The following is a 17830-nucleotide window of genomic DNA, read 5'->3' as shown; positions in this document are numbered from 1 at the left end:
CTTGCAGGATATGTAATTCTGGGTACGTAGGTTTATTTTCTTTCAGCCTTTTCAACGCCTTATGGCTTCCCTTGTTTATGATGAGAAATCAGCTGTGCACAGTTGTTCCCATATACCTAAAGTTTCATTTTTCTGCAGCAGCTTTCAAGATTTTATCCTTGCTTTCAGAAGTCTGTGATATACTCAAATCACAGTTTGACTGTGATTTTCTTTGTTTTTCTTTTTCTTGAGGTTTGCTGAGCTTCTTTTATCAGTACATTAGTTTTTCATCAATTTGGGGGAAATTTCAGCCATTGTATCGTCAAATATTCTTCCTCAACTCTTTTTGCTCCTTTCTTGGGATGCCACTTACACATATTTTGGACAGTTTGATATTGTCACACAGATCACTGAGACTCTGGCCATTATTTTTTTAACATATTTTTTCTTCAGATTAGATTACATGTTAACTTTATTATCTTCAATGACTGTGCTGTCATCTTCAATCTACTATTAAGCTCATTTAATAAGTTTATTGTTTCTGATATTGTATCTTTCAATTTTTGATTTCTACTTGGTTCTTTTCATTATCTCTTTTTCTCTTTTGAGATTCCTGATCTATTTGTTCCTTATTACCATTCCTTCCTTTAAAACCCTTAAATATATTTATAATAGCCGCTTTAAAGTTCCTGCTGCTAATTCCAAGATCTGGGTCATCTAATGGTTGGTTTCTAGTGATTGAATTTTCTCTTGACTGTGGGCCATTTCCCTTATTTCTTCCAGAGCCTGGAATGTGTCATCTTTCTTTAGAAGTTTACTGGGATCTTGATGTGGCTGTGTCTGTGGGTATTTTTCAAATAAAAAATTTCTCTCTTTAAAGGAAACATAAGCTAGAGTGATCAGAAATCCAGTATTGATTAAAATTTTTTCCTTGTTTTCAATAATTCTGTCTGAATTCGTCAAAATTGCTGAGTTCATTTGTGTATGGAAAAAACCTTGAATATTTTAAAATTCTGATTTTTTTCAACTTTGCTCTCTCTAGATTTTCCCAGTGCTCCCCTCCCATAATTCCTCCCATAATTCCTTTTATTCTCATATTTCGATGTACTTTTGTGTAGTCATACAAAAAGGAAAAGCGAAGAGAAGCTGAGATAAATTTTATTTTTTTTAAAGAAGAAAGGAAAAAGGTGGGGTTACATTTTTATAAATATCCATAAATATAGAGCGATAGGCAAAAATCTTCCAAATAAATAAATAAATATTGCCACGTGCTAAGTGACATAAGACATTGTGAGGCTCTCTTAGCTCTGCCAAAGAGAAAGCCCCAATGAACCAGTTTTCTGCCGAAGTCCTTTCCATTTAGGTTTCCAGTTGCTTTTATACACTATAATATCTCGAACAGAAAATGAAAACTATAAAGAAAATAGTTGCCATGCACTGCTATATAGTTATTATACATAGTCTGAGTGTTTTGAAATAGGAACTCATCCTTCAAGATCAGCCTAAAACCATAGGTGAGAGCAGTTGGCCAATGTTTCTCTCATAAGTAAAAGAACGGATCAGTTTCTCAGGTTGGGTGCGTGATGGCAGTAGGGGGAGAAGGTGACTGGGAGGGAGCTGCTGTTCGCATCTACTCTACTTGTTCATATTCTGCTCTTCAGGTGGCCATTTAAATAGAGGTAGGAGATGGGGCCCCTGAGGATGACTAAGTCATCAGTCTCCCCCTGCCTGGCGCTCAGCTGTTCTGTAAGTGAGGGTTGGTTTTCCTTAGGGTAGTGCTGGGGCTCCTGGGACTGAAAGCTGTCTTCATTTGGTGCCCCCAGAACGTCCAAGTGGAGTGAGACCAAGACACGCCCGCCCAGGAGTGTTTTAGCTAAGCCTCTAGCCACGGTTACAGGGCAGGTTGCGGTCATGGTGGAGAGCTGGCAGTGCTGGCTTTTCCTGACACCTACACTGTGATCCCTGGTGGTTGGACTTCTTTCCCCAGAATCCCCAATGCCACTTCACAAAAGGACACAGTTGGCACAAAAACCCAACCCAGAGCAGTCCGTTGTCACAAGGCCCCTGCTTGCAACATTTGTCTAATTCATCCAGAATGGATCACCACTCAACCTGGAAGCAGAGGCTTAATGAAGGGCCTCTTGGGAGAGTTTGAATTTATTTCCATTTTGAAAAACAAATCCTAGCAGGGTAGATTTTTGGGAGACAAGACCAAAACTCCTCCTCAGGCCCAATTCACTCAAGCCAAAGGTAGGGCCAAGAGGCAGGGGCCACGTGGGAAGAGCAGGGTCACTCTGGGCCGGGCTTTGGCTGCACAGAGGGACAGAGCAGAGCAAGGGGCCATCCTGTAAGGAGCTCGTGTCTCTAGCTTGATCCCTGCCTCCGTCCTCCGGGCGGTCATTCTGGCTAAGTTTTGACCAGCCTACCCCGAGTCTTGTTGACGGCCCTTCTCCAGAGATGCTTAAGGAAGAACGAAGGCTCGAGGTTAGGATTTTCGTGGGTTTTGCTCAGTCGAGCTGTTAATCCCCAGGTCAAGGTTGCAAACTCAAACCCTGCCAGTAGGGTCCGGGCAGATGGCACAAAGCAGGGGGCGGTGGCTTGGGCTCCCCGCTTCACCTCCCGGCTGGTCAACTCGCTAAGCCCCTGTTCTTAATGCTAGACTGATGGAGAGGAGAGGAGAGGGAAGAGGAAGGGCTGGGGGGGAGGGAACCCCTTCTCTCCCAAGGGAGCGCGTCCAGGTGGGAGGAGGAAGGCGAGGGGCTCCATCCCTCCGGCCTCCAAGGGCAATCCCCCGGGGACCTCCCGCCAAGGGAGGAAGGGGAGCCGGTTCGCCCCACCTCCAGCCCGCGCCCCAGACGGTTTGGCTTTCCGAGTTGGGCCGCCCTAAGCGAAGCTGGGGAAGGGCCGGCAGCGCTCGGCGCCCCCCGGCCCGGCGCGCGCGTCCAGCCGGAGGCCGCGGAGCACCCCGAGCGGGTCGCTGGCCGCAGGGCCGCTGTCCTCGGCGCTGGGCCGCTCTTGGGAGCAGGAGGCGGGCGCGGGCGTGGCGCGGGCGCGCGGCTTGAGCACGCTCAGCGGGTCCCCGCCGTCGTGCGCGCTGCGCGTGTGGCGCCGGGGCCGCGCGGTGGCGAAGTGCAGCAGCGGGATCTCGTTCCTGCGCGACAGGAACTGCGCGTACGGGGGCGGGTTGGTGCCCGGCAGGAAGGCCCGCTTGGCCCGGCCCAGGCTGACGAGGAAGCGGTGCTGCGGCGAGTGGTACACGTCGTAGCCGTTCTCCAGCGTCCGCTGCCGGAACCTGCAGCTCTCGGGGCTGAAGTGATGCTGAAAGCGGGGCGGGGCGACCGGGTGAGGCCGAAGCCCTCGGGGGGGGGGTGCTGGATGGGACCAGCTCCACCCCGGGACCCCAGTCCTCCCACCCACTCTGCTCGGGCCTTGCCTTTAACCCCGTGGTGCCCTGCTGGGCAAAAGTGATTTCCACTCATTTCCGAACTGCGGTTACGACTGGCAGGTGGGGACAGCCTTGGGGACCTCGCGGCCCCGCCTGGGGACCCGCCGCCGGCACTTGGCTGCCTGGGGCCGGGCTGGACGGAGCCGGCGCCTCTGTGTCTGCTTTCTGGACGGAGGCCTGCCCTCTCTCTGCCTTTTGTTTTTGGCTCAGAGGTGGCTTCGGTCTGTCTCCTCACCTGGACGAAGGTGGGCTGGGGTTTGTAGGGCCACATATAAGTAAGGAGACTGCCCCTCGGAGGCAAAACAGAGTTTGGGCATTAGGGACGTGAGCTTCATCACCAGGTGACCTACGTGAGCCCTCGCTCTGCCACTAACTGGTGCTGCGTTTTGCTGAGTGCCTGCTAGGACCGTTACATAGGATGTCCTTGAATCCTCAAAAGTCCACGAAGTACGTATTTGACAGACGAGGACTCTGTATATGCCAATATGCGGTCAGCAGGTATTTATGTACTTATTTATCTATATTTGTTCAACGGATATTTATCTACTTTGGGCCGGATACTATGGTAGGTGCTGGGACACAGCAGTAAGTAAAACAGAAAGTAATTGCTCTCTTGGAATTTCTGGTGGGAGGAGCTTCTGAGATCCACAGTCCTGCTTGTGTCCAATGCCCCCGTGCTTTGGAATATGCTGCGCCCTGTTGTTTGGGAAAGCCCTTGCTCACCAATCCAGAAGACCAGCCATCACAGCCGGGGCCGAGGGAGTTCGTTACAGGTCTTGATTTGGGAGGGGGGGCCCACAGGGCACCTGGTCCATCCCACTTGACTTTTTCCAGGTGAGGAAACCGAAGTTGAGAGAAATAGGGGACTTGCCCAAGGTCAAGGATGTCTAGTAACAAGATCACGAGACCCCAGTGGCTTCTCACCCTTTCTTTCTAATGGACTTTCCAACATGAACGTATGTGACTTGAGGACCTGGGCTGCAGACAAGGTGCTGTGCTAGTTAAAAAATGGGGACCAAAGGGCAGGTCAGACTAGAGACTGAGAGCCCAGGTGCTCCAAAGCCAGATGGCCTGGGTTCAGACCTCAGCTGTATAAACCTGAGCATCTGATACTTAGATGGAAAAAAGTGCTCAGTGAAAACATCACCAAGGTAATCTGCAAGTGGAATCTTTAAGCTATAAAATTCTACATTTTGCCAGAGCAATGAGATAGTTATTTGCAAATAATGATCCAGCACAAAAAGAAACTCACAGATCCAAAAATGTTGCCTCTGAGGTCCATGCAGAGATATCTCCTGCTCATCACCCCTGTTATCACCACGAAGCCCGCATCCTCAGATCTGATCATCAGGGCGCCTATGGAGAAAGTCATTCAGGTCAAAACCTGGCTTCACATCCAGCCCCTACCTCCAAGGATCCTCCCTTGATTGACCTTAAGGGTGGTGATGAGTTCACAGAAGCCTCCTCTTGTCCTTGTTCAGCCTCTTTCTTCTGACCTCCCCTCCCCCCCCCACCGCTCCACCCCACCCCCACCCCCCGCCTTGCCTCCTGCTTCTCCTCCTGCCTGTAAGGAGCACCGTGAGCTCCCAGCTTTCTTCCACCTGTACCGACATGTTTCTCTCCCTGCTTGGACTCTCTTTATTTTCCCCTTTGCCTGGCTCATACTTCTTAATGTTTGTGGCGGTGGTCACGTCCTCCCAAGCCTTCTGCTTTTGTGATTTTTAAATCTATGCCCAGGTGTCTTTCAAGCATCCAGCTTGATCCTCCACCCAGGTAGCCGTGCAGGACTCAGTGATACAGCAGTCAGCACCCTTTATGTGTCAAGAAGTGTATTCGGATGGACCTTCTCCTCCCCCCTCTGCTTATCGAGGTCGCTCATGCTTCAAGGCCAGGCTCAGATGTCACTACTGTATGGAGACTTTCCTAATCTCTCTAAGCAGAATGACCTGTTCTTTCTTCTCAGCCGCTCCGACTCGCCTCTATCGGAGCGTGTATCTCCTCACCTGCTTTAATAAGTTCACGTGTCTAGTGCCGCCCTAGAGCGAGCCACTTAGAAGCAGATGGTTTATCTTTCCATGTCGAGCAGATCCTGGGATGCAGGGAATTACCTCTTGCTTCTTCATTGCTATTCTTGGTCCTTTTCTCACTTGGTGGTGCCCCCCAGGTGCAGCCCCTCTCAAAAACTAGCCCTGGACAAAGGCCTGAAACCCATTCACACTACCTACACCCTGAGTAACTGACAACAGCTTTAAGTGTGACCGCCCCTCCGCCGCCCCCCGTGGGGATGTGCAATTCTAACAAGTACCAGTGAAGAGTTAAATAAAGTTTCTGTTTTGTAGCAAGGGTACAATGAGACCATAAAAGGTGTGATATGAGTGCTAATTCAGCAAGACTTCCTCCCCAGATGCTGTTTAATTACCTGACATTTTCTACTAGAATCATCTCTTTAGGTCTCGGGGCCTCTTCCCTTTGCCGACCACAGAATTTCCCCACACATCTCATTTGGCCTCACAGTTCCCAGGGAGGTAGCCCAGGCAGGGGATCGAGTCTTCTAGAAATGTAGCCTGGAGAGGGTGGAAACGCCAGGCATCTGTGCCCAGTAAGTGATGGAGCCTCATGGGGTGACTTATAGCCCAGATCTACCCCATGTAGGCTCAGTACAAAGCCCTCCAAGGAGAGCGGCAGGCAGTACTAGACACTAGCTGAGCACAGAGAAGTCAGAATAATGTGGGGCAGAGGCCATGAGGCTGGGAGCAAGCCCAGGCAGAGGGCCAAAGAGGAGAGGTCATTGGTTTCCAAGTTTGGCTAAGGATTAGGCTTGACGGAAGCTTCTGGAAGTGGGGTGGGGAATGGGAGGTGCGGAGGATATTAAATGCTCCATAACGGGGTCTGCCTGTGAGTCTCAGATCTACGGTTAATGTTGAGAGAAGGCCTGAGAGAGACATAAGGAACATGTAAGAAACTGTTTCTAGCCTGATGAATTTTCAGTCTACTTGGGGGAAAAAAAAATTACACTTCGTAACTGTTTTTGAGATGTTGCACTCTGAGTATTTGGCACATTTTAAACTCTCAAAACAGCTGCTAGGGGACTTCCCTGGTGGTCCAGTGGTTAAGACTCTGCGCTTCCACTGCAGGGGTGAAGGTTCAATCCCTGGTCAGGGAACTAAGATGGCACATGCCATGGGTCGCGGCCAAAAATAAATAAATTAAATAAATAAATAAATAAATAAATAAGAAAAGAATCCCCCCCCAAAACCCCACAAAACCAGCTATGTTGTTAATGTCACCAGTATTAATATTGGAAGTGGCAGCCTCCCAATTTAAATCATGAGGAAACCAAGGCAAGATTCAAACTCAGGAAACTCAGGTCAGTGACCCTAACATCTTCTGCCCACAACCCTGGAGCTCGTCTCCAGCTGACATCACGACAAGCCTCAGAAGATAAAATCAAGGGCCGAAATCCAGGCCACGGCCATGAGGCCGCCAGGTCACGGTACCCCCGAGGCGGTCAGGGGAGAGGTGCTGAGCCAGGAGCCTGGAACTGGGGCGCTAGGATTCTGGTCCCTGTTATGCCCTGTACTAACTCTGTAGCCTTGGGCAAGTCATCGCTCTCGTCTCAGTGTCCTCAGCTGGGAAGAGAGAAGAATCACAGCTGCCCTGCCTGCTTCCCAGGGTTGCAACTAGGATCAAATGGCATGAGGCTGTAGAAAAGTGCCTTGAAAACGTTTAGCAGATGGAAGGCCCTGTGGAGGATGGCTGGCCTGCCCCTGACGCTAAGCCCGCACTCTGCCAGCTGCCAGCCGATGCCTGGGTCCCTGTGGGCGGTGTGCGTGGTCTCCAGGGCCAGTGAGGACAGAAGACAGCCTGCGGGGTGACCGGGAGCTGCTGCCGTGAGGACACACAGGCTTGAATCAAACCCACAGGAGCCGATGCAAAAGTCCAGCAAATGGGAGAGCCGATTGCCCTCCCTGGGCAGGTGACTGAGGCAGGTCTGCACCGACCCAAGGGCAGCATTTGGCAGAAAGAAGGCACAAACCGCTGGCTGCTGGAACCACACCTGTTGGAGCCCGGCAGGTGTAAAGGACATTTCCTTTCATGATGCCGTGTCTGTGCATGTGATACAGGAGAAGCATGGGACCCGGGTCCAGGTCTCCCCTAGGTCATTTACCGCCTATGTGACCACAAGCCAGTTATCTGAGTTCTTGAACCTCTGTTTTCTCATATGGAATCATTTACTTCATTTGGTCGTCTTCAGGGTGTAAGGAGATAATATTTTTATCTGCTGTAAACCCACTTTCTAAATGCTGGTGATTGTTACTATTACCACTTTGCCTCAATCTCTGCTATAAAAGTAGAAAATTATCTGCCCTATTCTAGTCTCATGGTCAATAAATGATAAATAAGATGATGGATGTAAAGGACTTTGAGCTCCCCAAAAGAAAGATAACATCTTGAAGGGTTAAAGAGCCCAAGGATAGTTCAGCTTCAAGTAAAGAAAGTGACATTGGGGAAGGCATAGAAAGTAAAAAGACCAGGAGCCAAGGAGTAATATTAACCAGGGGTAATAAGCATCTCTTTGCTGCTGTTGCCACAAAGTGGGGCTCATGGAGAGTGGGAGGGTAGCCTTGTTCGTAGTAGGAAGGAGACAGACATTGGGGACACACTCCCTGACACCAGCTGCAAGTCACGAGAATCTTGTAGGCAGATGATTTCACAACGATCAACAAACCAAAGATGGGTTGAGCACTCAACTATTAATCAAGAATTTGGTAAAGCACAATAATCAAGTGAACCGCATTTCACTGGAAATCTGTAATTAATTAGGAGGGGAAAAAACACTCCACACCTTTCCATCAATGTAAAACCGTTGCTCTGCGTTCATTGGGGAGGTCATTACAAATCCTTCTCCAGCCTGTTACTTAATTGTCCTACATAGCTACAGGCATCAGTGTTTCTTCTTTCCTTTTTGGGTAACTTTTTATCTTAGTGTGTATATCTGTCTGTCTATCTATATATATATAATGCTCATGATAACTGATCTGAATAGTATGTGTTATATAATCTAGCAAAAGTGTCTCTCTCCCACCCCTGACTCAGTCCCTTCCCAGGTTTCTCAACTGCCAGAGACACAAGGCTTAGTAGGTTCTCTATATGACAAAACAAAATCACATTTCTGTAAAAAAAAAAAATCTGAAATCAGTTCAATTCACTTTGCTTCCTCTCAGTCATTTTAATCCATTCCAACTAGCGCTCTGTGCCTTCTCGGGGCCTGAGGTTGGTGGATATAAGAGGGAAAATTCTATGATTCATGCTGCAAACTCAGTGGGCTGAGCCCTACCCCCTCCGGGCACCACTCACAGCCCTCCCCCTCTCCCCACCAGGCCATGTCTTTGGGGACTTCCTTTCATCAAAAGGATTCTGTGATTATAGAGAAATTTTATAAGCATTCTCTAATTATCTGCAGCCCCTGCCATGTAGGAGAATCAAAATAATTTACCATAATCTACTGTCCTGCATTTAAAATCACCTCTCATCTTGAAGTGAGGGCGGCCTTCCACGAGAGGGCAAAACTGTGTTTTCTCAAAGCTGATCATGAGCTGGGAGACACGATGGGTTGAAAACCTGGAGGTGCTTGAAGGGCTGGTCTTCTTTTGAAGCCACAGAGCTTTGCATGATGTCAGACATGTTGTAGGTTCTGCTAAATATCCATTGAATAAAACGAGCGATACTTTGGATGCATCAACTGTATCCAGATTTATTTCAGATTTTTTGCCATGGGACTCAAACTTGGCTTCCCAGCTGTTAACTCCTGAATCCTACTGTGTTCCCCTGAGTTCTGGAACCTATTTGGTATTTGGGGAGGACTTCCTCCTTTCTTTCACCTCCTGTCACCATCCACTGAGCACCTGAAGAGATCCGAACTCTTGGCCTTGCACGTGCATCTCTCTCACTACCAGGTTTAAGGTCCTTTGACTCTTAGCAGAATGAATGTCTTGCATATAGCAAGGCCACAGCGAAATTACAGAATAATTTAGTGCAACAATAAAGGGCAAGTCATTATTCCTATAAGAAATTGTCTTTAACTAAACAGAGACTGTGCTTACTCTCTCCTTCCTCTGATTGGATCTATTTTGAATCAGTTGGCATTTTTCTGTATCCTTAATTTTTACAGGTTCTCCTAAAATAGAAGACCTTGTCTTTTTCAATATCCGTCCTCCTCCCACCCCATTATTCCTTCTGGGGACATCGGAAGCACAGCTAACTGATTGACTATTGTGGACTGTGGTCCAACTTGCCACAAACCTAATCTTTAAAAACATTCTGGTTGTCTCATGTTTTCAGTGAGTTCCCAGCCAGATTGATTTGCTAATAAGTGGACCTTTCAGCTCCACAGAGAAGACTCCCCAGCTCACAGCACGCTGGGTTCCACTGAAGCCCCTAGTAAGCTTGTTGGATGACGATTGTTGGATGGATGGATGCACGCACTGGCTCAGACTCATCAAGACAGGATTCCTGGACAGTCTAGTCTTTAATACATCTTCCCTGAGAACTTTCGTAAGGCCAGCATACTAGAAGCTCTGAGTTGGAAAGAGCCTCTGGGTTTACCTATTCCAAGCCCTGGTCTGGTACAGAAGTCTTCACAACCTCTACCGTTAACCCAGTCCAAAGTTCATGAGCCAAAACTCAGTGTCTACTGACCGATCTGACTTCTTTTCTTCCCAGCCTCCTTGCCTGTCTTTTGTACGTTTTTTGACTCTTTGGACAGGGCACAGAGAAAGTGGCTGCTGTTGTGGGAAGATGGATTTTAGTTAAGACGGAAATTATTCTTGTTGGGAGAAACCAATACACACTAATTGGGGAGGTGGCAGAATCTTCTCCCAAGGTTTAAACGCGCGCACACACACACATACACTCACGGCTCCTGGGCGAGAAGCTAGGAGGCTGGATTAGCCCTCTGGTCCAGCCAAGGCCTCCCCAAGTCCCTGCAGGTGGAGGCACAGATCAGTCCCCCTTCTTCCCAGCCTGGACGGAGCCCCAACTTACTGTAGATGGTCTGCTGGGGTGAGCCATCCACGTGGCCGTCCCTGTGGATCTGCAGGTGGTAGCTGTTCCTGGCCGTGGCCGTGTACAGGTGGGTCAGGCCGCCCCAGCTGGAGCCCAGCAGCGGGGACGTGTTGGGATAGGCGTGGACCGCACAGCCCAGGGTGCAGACCCAGAGGCCCAGGCAGGCCCCCAGCATTGCGGCTCTCTAAATGGCTGGTGTGGAGTCTGAAACCCGACCCTGGCTCTGCGCCTGGCCTCCCTGGCCTGTTTCTCCTCTTCCTTGCTGGTTTCTGGCCTGAGGCTCCTAGGCTGCATTCCCTCCTTTTTTTCCCTCAGACTTTTAAAGGATAGCAGTGTGACATCAAACAGGAAAAACTCCACCGTCCACATCCTCTGTGTTGTAATCAGCCCATTTGAAGAGAATACAGGGATCTCTGAGGCTCACGGAAGGCACGTCGGTTCCAGACACACACACACACACACACACACACACACACACACACACACACACACACACCCCTCAATTTCAAGCCAACGCTCCCAAAAGTGAATGATGTGTGGGCAAAAGTTATCTACGACACTGGGTTGTCTGCTGACCTGCCCCACTTCCACCAGGAAATGCGAAGGCAGCCAGTGGTTCCGAAAAAATCCAGCTTCAGTCATGCAGTCAACAGATGCCTGTGCAATTAATCTCCCATCAAGTCCACTCATGTTGTTTTTCTCAGTCTTTTTAATTCCCATCAGGAACTAAGCACCCAGAGCTTTGTCTGTGCACAGCCCTAAGTGGGTGTTTTGAGGGATACAGAAGGAATCCAGGTCAATACCAGGCAGTGGCGTCTTCTGAGACCCCCTCCTCGTGAAGATATGGGAGACCGAGACAGAGGCACAAAAGCAAAGTTGCAACCTTGGGAGGGTTTCGAGATGGGGAGAAAGAAGAAAGGCCCCAGAGTCCCAGCTCCTTTACGGAATGCTGAGGTTCGATTGCTCGGTTTCCCTGATTTGAACTGCCAAGGGCAACTCCACTGGTATTGTGGTCTCTCCAATAGCGTGGAGGTGAATTCGGAAACCTCATGAAGATGGCAAGTCTGCTGGCTAAGCACAGGAAGCGGAGCCCAGGAGGGTCCCAGGAGCAGAGCCACAGGCCAGGCGTCCCCTGTGGGGGGCCTGGCTCCTGGGACTAGACGTGCCCTCTGATGTGGGGCGACAGTCCTATCACGTGCCACCCCTGGGGGACAAGCCACTGCACGCCTTCTGGAAGAACACGCATGCGAGGGACTGTTGCTCTTCCCACGTCCCCTCTACTGAGTGCAGACCGCATGCGGGCGGCAGGCTAGAGATCAGGGCTGCTGGAAGAGGAGGGTGACGTGATCCCTGCCCCAGGAGCTCCCAGCTAACGCAGAAGGCAGGGGAAAGTAAGGAACCATCGCAGAAGGCACCATGGGAAGGGTGGTCACACAGACGCAGGCACAAAGGAGTGGCATTTGTTATCCTGCCCATACACGTTTTTATAGTTTACAAGGCATTTTCACGTGTATTCGCTCATCTGAACCTCACTGCCACTCTGTGAGGTAGACTCACCAGGCGTTATCCATATTTTAAGTTTAGACACGAAGAAATGGAACTCTTGGGGTTTACACGTCCAGAGTCTCAAAGCAAATAAACAGGAGAGCCGGGACAGGGTCTTCCTCGTCCCTAGGCGGCTGCTCCGATAATGATCTTGGAGACACATGGCACTTATTGGGTTTATGATGTGCTTTACTTGTAGTAACTCATTTACTTTTCCTAAGAACCCTTTGGAGAGGTACAGTTGCTTCCTCTGTATAGATGACGAGGCTGAAGCAGACAGTTTAAATAACACACCCAAAGATGTGCAGCTCATGCCGGGAGAGGCTGGATTTGAATCTGGGTGTCCTGAGCCCCCCACGTGTTGGGGCTGAAGCCACAAGAGCAGGAGAGACGGGTCCAGGGGCACAGTGCTCCTCGCCTGGACCCAGGATGTGCCTCTAAGACACAGGGTGCTGGCCCCCCAGGTTAGAGAGAAGATTTAGGACACTTCAATGCTATGTGTGAGACAGCTTTCTTTAGTAACAGTCACAGAATGGTTCGTACATGTATTCACCACAGAATACAAAGCAGAGCAAACTTATCCTTAAGGGGCCCACGATGCGAGTGAGCGGAGAAGACGTTGTTCCATACAAGGCACCATGTGAGAGGCGTTGGATGACCCAGGACGGGTGTGACATGCCAGAGCATCCAGAGGACGGACAGACCTCGGTGGGTGGACGCTATGGTCAAGGAGGACTTGGGGGCAAAGGGGCTTGAGGGAGACTTGCAGGGTGGTCAGAGAGGGGCTTCCCAGCAGCTGCCAAGATGCTGCAGGGGGCAGGGCAGGTGTCTTGAGAGAAGGATGTGGTCATGCGCTCTGGTCCCAGACTGGTTGGAGTTGGAACCTCCCTGGCCACTCCCTGGCCACGCAGAAGTGTGTCCTGTTAGGAGAGAGAACTGATGTACCGGCCTACGTCACTTCCGAAGACTCCCCACCAACCCTGAATGCCTGGCGGGTGGCTCTGAAGGCAGAGGACCGCCCAGGGGAGTAGGCTGATTTTGGGGAGAGGAAGGATCCCCCGCTTGGTGAGAGTGAAGGAAGGTACAAGCATCTCAGAGTAATTCTTCCCACCTGAGATAAGGAAACATTGAGCTTGGAGGTAAGGATTTGCCCAATAGCAGGGATGGAAGACCTTCCAGCTCCTGGCTAAGACTCCCTGCAACCTGGTTACCCAAGAGAACAACCATAACTCCCCCAGGACCATCCTTCGCCCTGCTGAAAGAAGGTGAGACTCTGCACTTGTTTCCAAAGCTCCCTGAGAGATTGTAACCCCTAAGCCTGACTCTACAGTCCTTATCAAGGAACAGATTTTGCACCCCTCCTGTGCACTGGAGCCAATACACAGGGACCGAGCCGCATCTCACCGCCCATCCCCTTCCAGGATTCCAGCCTAGGACGTACATGGGCTTTTCTGGGGAGTCCTAGCACTGAATGCTAAGTCCGTACAGAGCTCTGAGCCTTGTACTTGTGGCCTCTCCTCAGAAGCTTCCGAGGGTGAGGATGACAGAGCCCAGGCTAAGTGTGCTCCTTTTCTTGGCCCCTGGAGGGCATCAGCTGTCACTGCACAGGTCGGAGGATCTGGGAGCGTGTGACCTTGGGAGCCAGGTGTGAAACCCTGGCACCAGATGGGGACCGGAAGCTCAGGATGAGGCCGGTGGCTTGTGGTTTTTGGGTATCCCTGTCCGTGGATCCCATGTTGCCTGGGATGCAGCAGGCGGGGACACCTGCCCTGGCGTTGGGAGAATTTGCCCCGGGAGCTCTGTGGAGGACTTCCGGTCCAGCGCCTGCCTGTACGGTCATAGAATCGAGGCTCTGAATATGGCCTGGGGACTAGACGAATCTGTCTTCCCACAAGGTCGTTCCTTCCCCTCATCCCCTGACTTTTTCTCAGAATCCTCTCTGAGAAGGTGCAGAGAATTCTCTCCCAAGGTCCTATTCCCTCCATGTGAAGGTTTTCAACAATTTTCCAAAAAAAAAATGTTGTCTTGACTGCTGTTCAACTATGATGAAAAAAATTTCGAGGAATCTTGGTAAAAGAAAGACCAGGGGATGGGGCGGTGGTCTCAGGATGGGCCACAGTTTTCTTTGCTTTGTTGGACTCTGTCTAAAGTCTCCATCTGCAGATGGAAGTCTCTGCTCCCCATTCCCACCTCTTCACACTTCTGGCTCCATCATTTCAGCAGTGGTTTCCCTGGCATCTTTCCCATCCAATCCCTGGGGTCAGGCAGATGGATGTCTAAGCCTCCAGGATGAATGGTCATAGGGGAAGAACTAAAGCCTTCCTGAAAATGCCACCCTGTGTCGTGTTCTCCTGACGATTAAAGCTCCATTCCTAATATCCAATCCTATTCTCTCTTCCTCTAATGCATCCGATCAACCCACACATAACTGTTTATGGAAAGCCTGTTTTATGGCTAGTGCTTTGCAGAAAGTCTTTAGGGAAGCCTAGGACTGAAAAAGCACAATCCTTCTCTTCAAGGAGCTGACGATGCTCTGGGCAGAAGACCGTTTGCTTCTGTCTGGCTCTTCCCAACCTACGATGCACACACACCCCCAGCATCCCACCTGATGCTCTGACAGTCCTGTGAGGAGTGCTAGCAGGTCACTTCAAGAACTTCACCACTCAAAACTACAATGAGGTACCACCTCACACCGGTCAGAATGGCCATCATTAAAAAGTCTACAAGCAGTAAATGCTGGAGAGGGTGTGGAGAAAAGGGAACCCTCTTGCACTGTTGGTGGGAATGTAAAGTGATACAGCCACTATGGAGAACAGTATGGAGATTCCTCAAGAAACTAAAAATAGAGCTACCATATGATCCTGCAATCCCACTCCTGGGCATATATCCAGAGAAAACTACAATTCAAAAAGATACATGCAACCCCATGTTCACAGCAGCACTATTCACAATAGCCAGGCCATGGAAGCAACCCAAATGTCCATCTACATTTGAATGAATGGATAAAGAAGATGCGGTACATATATACAATAGAATACGACTCAGCCATACAAAAGAATGAAATAATGCCATTTGCAGCAACGTGGATGGACCTAGAGATTCTCATACTAAGTGAAGTAAGTCAGACAGAGAAAGACAAATATCGTATGATATCACTTATATGTGGAATCTCAAGTATAACAGAAATGAACTTGGCGGGAGGGGCTCTGCTAGACGGTGACCGAGAGGAAGCTGTCGTGAGAACGTGGAAGGGGGAGTGGCTGGAGGTGAGGAGAAGCAGGAGATGGAGGTCTTCCTAGGACAAGCGCATCTCTCGGGAGTAAATGCTTTAGTGGCAGGACCAGCCCTGCCAGTGTACCGTGCACGCACTGCACCCTGTTGTCTGTGGCTGGTGGTCCTTGGCCACCGTCTGACACAGTGAGGGGAGCTGCGCACTGGGAAGGCACCCAGAGCCAAGAGCTGGAGTGCAGGGGAATTTTAGGGCAGTGAAACTGTTCTGTAGGAGACCATGATGATGGAAACGCAATATGGTGCGTTTGTCAAAATCCACAGAACTCACGACACACTGTGGACGCTCACGTAAACTCTGGACCTTCGTTAATCATCACACGTCACTATTGCTTCATCGACTGTGACAAACGTACTGCTTAATGCAAGTTGCTGGTAGCAGAGGAAACTGTGTGTAGGGTGGGAAAGGGGGTATATGGGAACTCTCTGCTGTCTGCTCAAGTTTTTTGTTAACTTATAACTGCTCTAAAAAAGAAAGTATATTCAAAAGAGTGAGAACAAAACTCAGCCATGGTGTTTGCCTGAATCAGTGTCAAAATGTAATCACTACCTGGAACAATTCATTCCAGGGTCAGAGAAATGAAATGTGCCAGAACAGCATCTATCTCCCTGCGTACACTAGTTACCTTTCGTTCCTTTAGATAAGACACGAGCAGATCCCTTACCCGCCCCCGTCACGTGTATCAGCTTCCCCGTCAGAGGGAACCTGTTTCTTTTGAAATCTGTGCGTGCAAACTGAGGGACCACGTTCTCCCTCTGACCTGTTTCCCCACCTGTAAACTGGGGAGGTGGTGGATGGTGAATGAAATAGTCTCTGAAGTCCCTCCCGGATGTCTTAGTCTGAGAGTTTCTCTGAGGGTTGCACACTGTCTTGTCCTCCAACCCCCTCCCGCATTGTCTGCTTTATCACCTGCTACACTTGACCTGGTCGCCTGGGAGTCGCCCACCTGTAGACAGTAATTGGAAATGTTTACATTCTCTGCTGCTGGCCTTGTTTCTCTCCCACTGCCTTGCTTATAAGGTCCACAGTGGATGAGGGATCAGCTCAAGCAAGGCAGACGCCTTTAATCTCTATTTTATGTATTTCCTCTCTGATCTGTAGTATTTAGTTTTTTACATTACAGATTCTATTTCACTTCCAGTAATTGGTCTGTTCAAATTATCTATCTCTTCGTGATTCAGTTTGGTGGGCTGTATGTTTCTAGAAACTTGTCCATTTCTTCTCGGTTGTCGAATTTGTTGACATATAATTGTTCATAGTGTTCCCTTACGGTTTTTTGTATCTCTGTGGTATCAGTTGTTATGTCTCCTTTTTCAGTTCTTATATTGTTTATTTGAGTTCTCTCTCTTTTCTTGGTGAGCCTGGCCAGAGGTTTGTCAATCTTGTTTATCCTTTCAAAGAACCAGCTCTTGGTTTTGTTGATTTTTTCTATTGTTTTTCAAATCTCTATTTTATTTATTTCCTCTCTGATCTTTATTACTTAGTTTTTTAATTACAGATTCTACAGGTGCCTCTAATCTAATATTTAATATCATACATGGGACTGTGTTTTTTTATAATTTAATATTATAGGTCACTATTATAATAGATGTACTCAAAAGGAAATCCAAATATATAAATAAAACCCTCATTATACATTCCCCAATGAAATACAGCGGCTTCTGTAATATCACAGAATCCATGCCTCTGCTGTCTCTCTTTTGGTGCCAGAACAAAGCTTATGTTGCAGGACAAAGAGGGGCTAAAGCCCTGCAGATGCCTTCGCTGGGGACCCCGGGTAAGGGAAGGTCACAGGAGAGCTTGACAGCAGAGGACATAGAATGGCCAGTGGCTGCAGCCTCAAGTCCCCTTTCCTTCCCTACGTCTTCCCCCGCCTCTTTTCCGCTAACACCCCTCTTACTGGAAACCCTCTCCTGGCCGCCACCACTACAGCTCGGGGGAGATAAGACGACACTGTGTGTCCCAGGCTGCGGGAGTGATTTCACAGAGGGTTCACTTTGGGTGAAAAGAACAGGGCTGTGCTGGTTGCATTCAGAGTAAAGCCAGAGACTTAGGTCAGACTTGCTGGGGAAGCATGGGAGTGGGGATGGGGGAACAGGGGACACAGCTTTTGAATAAGGATTCTTAGTGTGAAGTTTATCAATCTGTACCTCCCACACCTCCACCAACCAATCTCACTTTTTTTTAAAGAAGTTTATAATTCGAAGTGGAGCTTTCCTGAGCTGTGCATCCTGTAAGTCCCCAGGGGTAGCAGGTGTGCAGGGCCGTTGGCTCTTGGCTGCAGTGGCCGGGACCTAGGGGGATGGGCGTCCAGTGTGCCGACAGATGTCACCTTCTATGTCGGCCACCATGTGAAGACAATTGGAAAGCCCCGTTTCAAGGTCATCAGGTATGACCTTGCTCCAGGTATAAAACAACCCCAGTGCCAAAGTGCTTTCTCACACCTACTTGGGCCCACGTGTAACCTCAGGGAGGAGGCCAGGGCAGTGTCACAGCAGGAGACGTTT

The 17830-nt window shown here is 49.4% G+C and overlaps 1 protein-coding gene across 1 annotated transcript; it reads right to left on the bottom strand.

Moving 5' to 3' along the window:
* Positions 1-420: 420 nt before the first annotated feature.
* On the bottom strand, positions 421-10894 carry FGF23 (fibroblast growth factor 23). The gene is made up of 3 exons (XM_082421149.1): positions 10469-10894; positions 4677-4780; positions 421-3297 (listed from the first exon to the last, which is right to left on the bottom strand). The coding sequence occupies exons 1-3, from the start codon at positions 10662-10664 to the stop codon at positions 2863-2865; spliced, it is 735 nt and encodes a 244-aa protein (XP_082277275.1). The 5' UTR covers positions 10665-10894; the 3' UTR covers positions 421-2862.
* Between the last annotated feature and the right edge of the window lie 6936 nt (positions 10895-17830).

Source organism: Balaenoptera physalus (genome assembly GCF_965194825.1).
Source record: "Balaenoptera physalus genome assembly, chromosome: 13".
Taxonomy (NCBI): Eukaryota; Metazoa; Chordata; class Mammalia; order Artiodactyla; family Balaenopteridae; genus Balaenoptera; species Balaenoptera physalus.
Note: the sequence above shows the minus strand (reverse complement) of the source record. Positions and strands in the feature narration are given on the sequence as shown.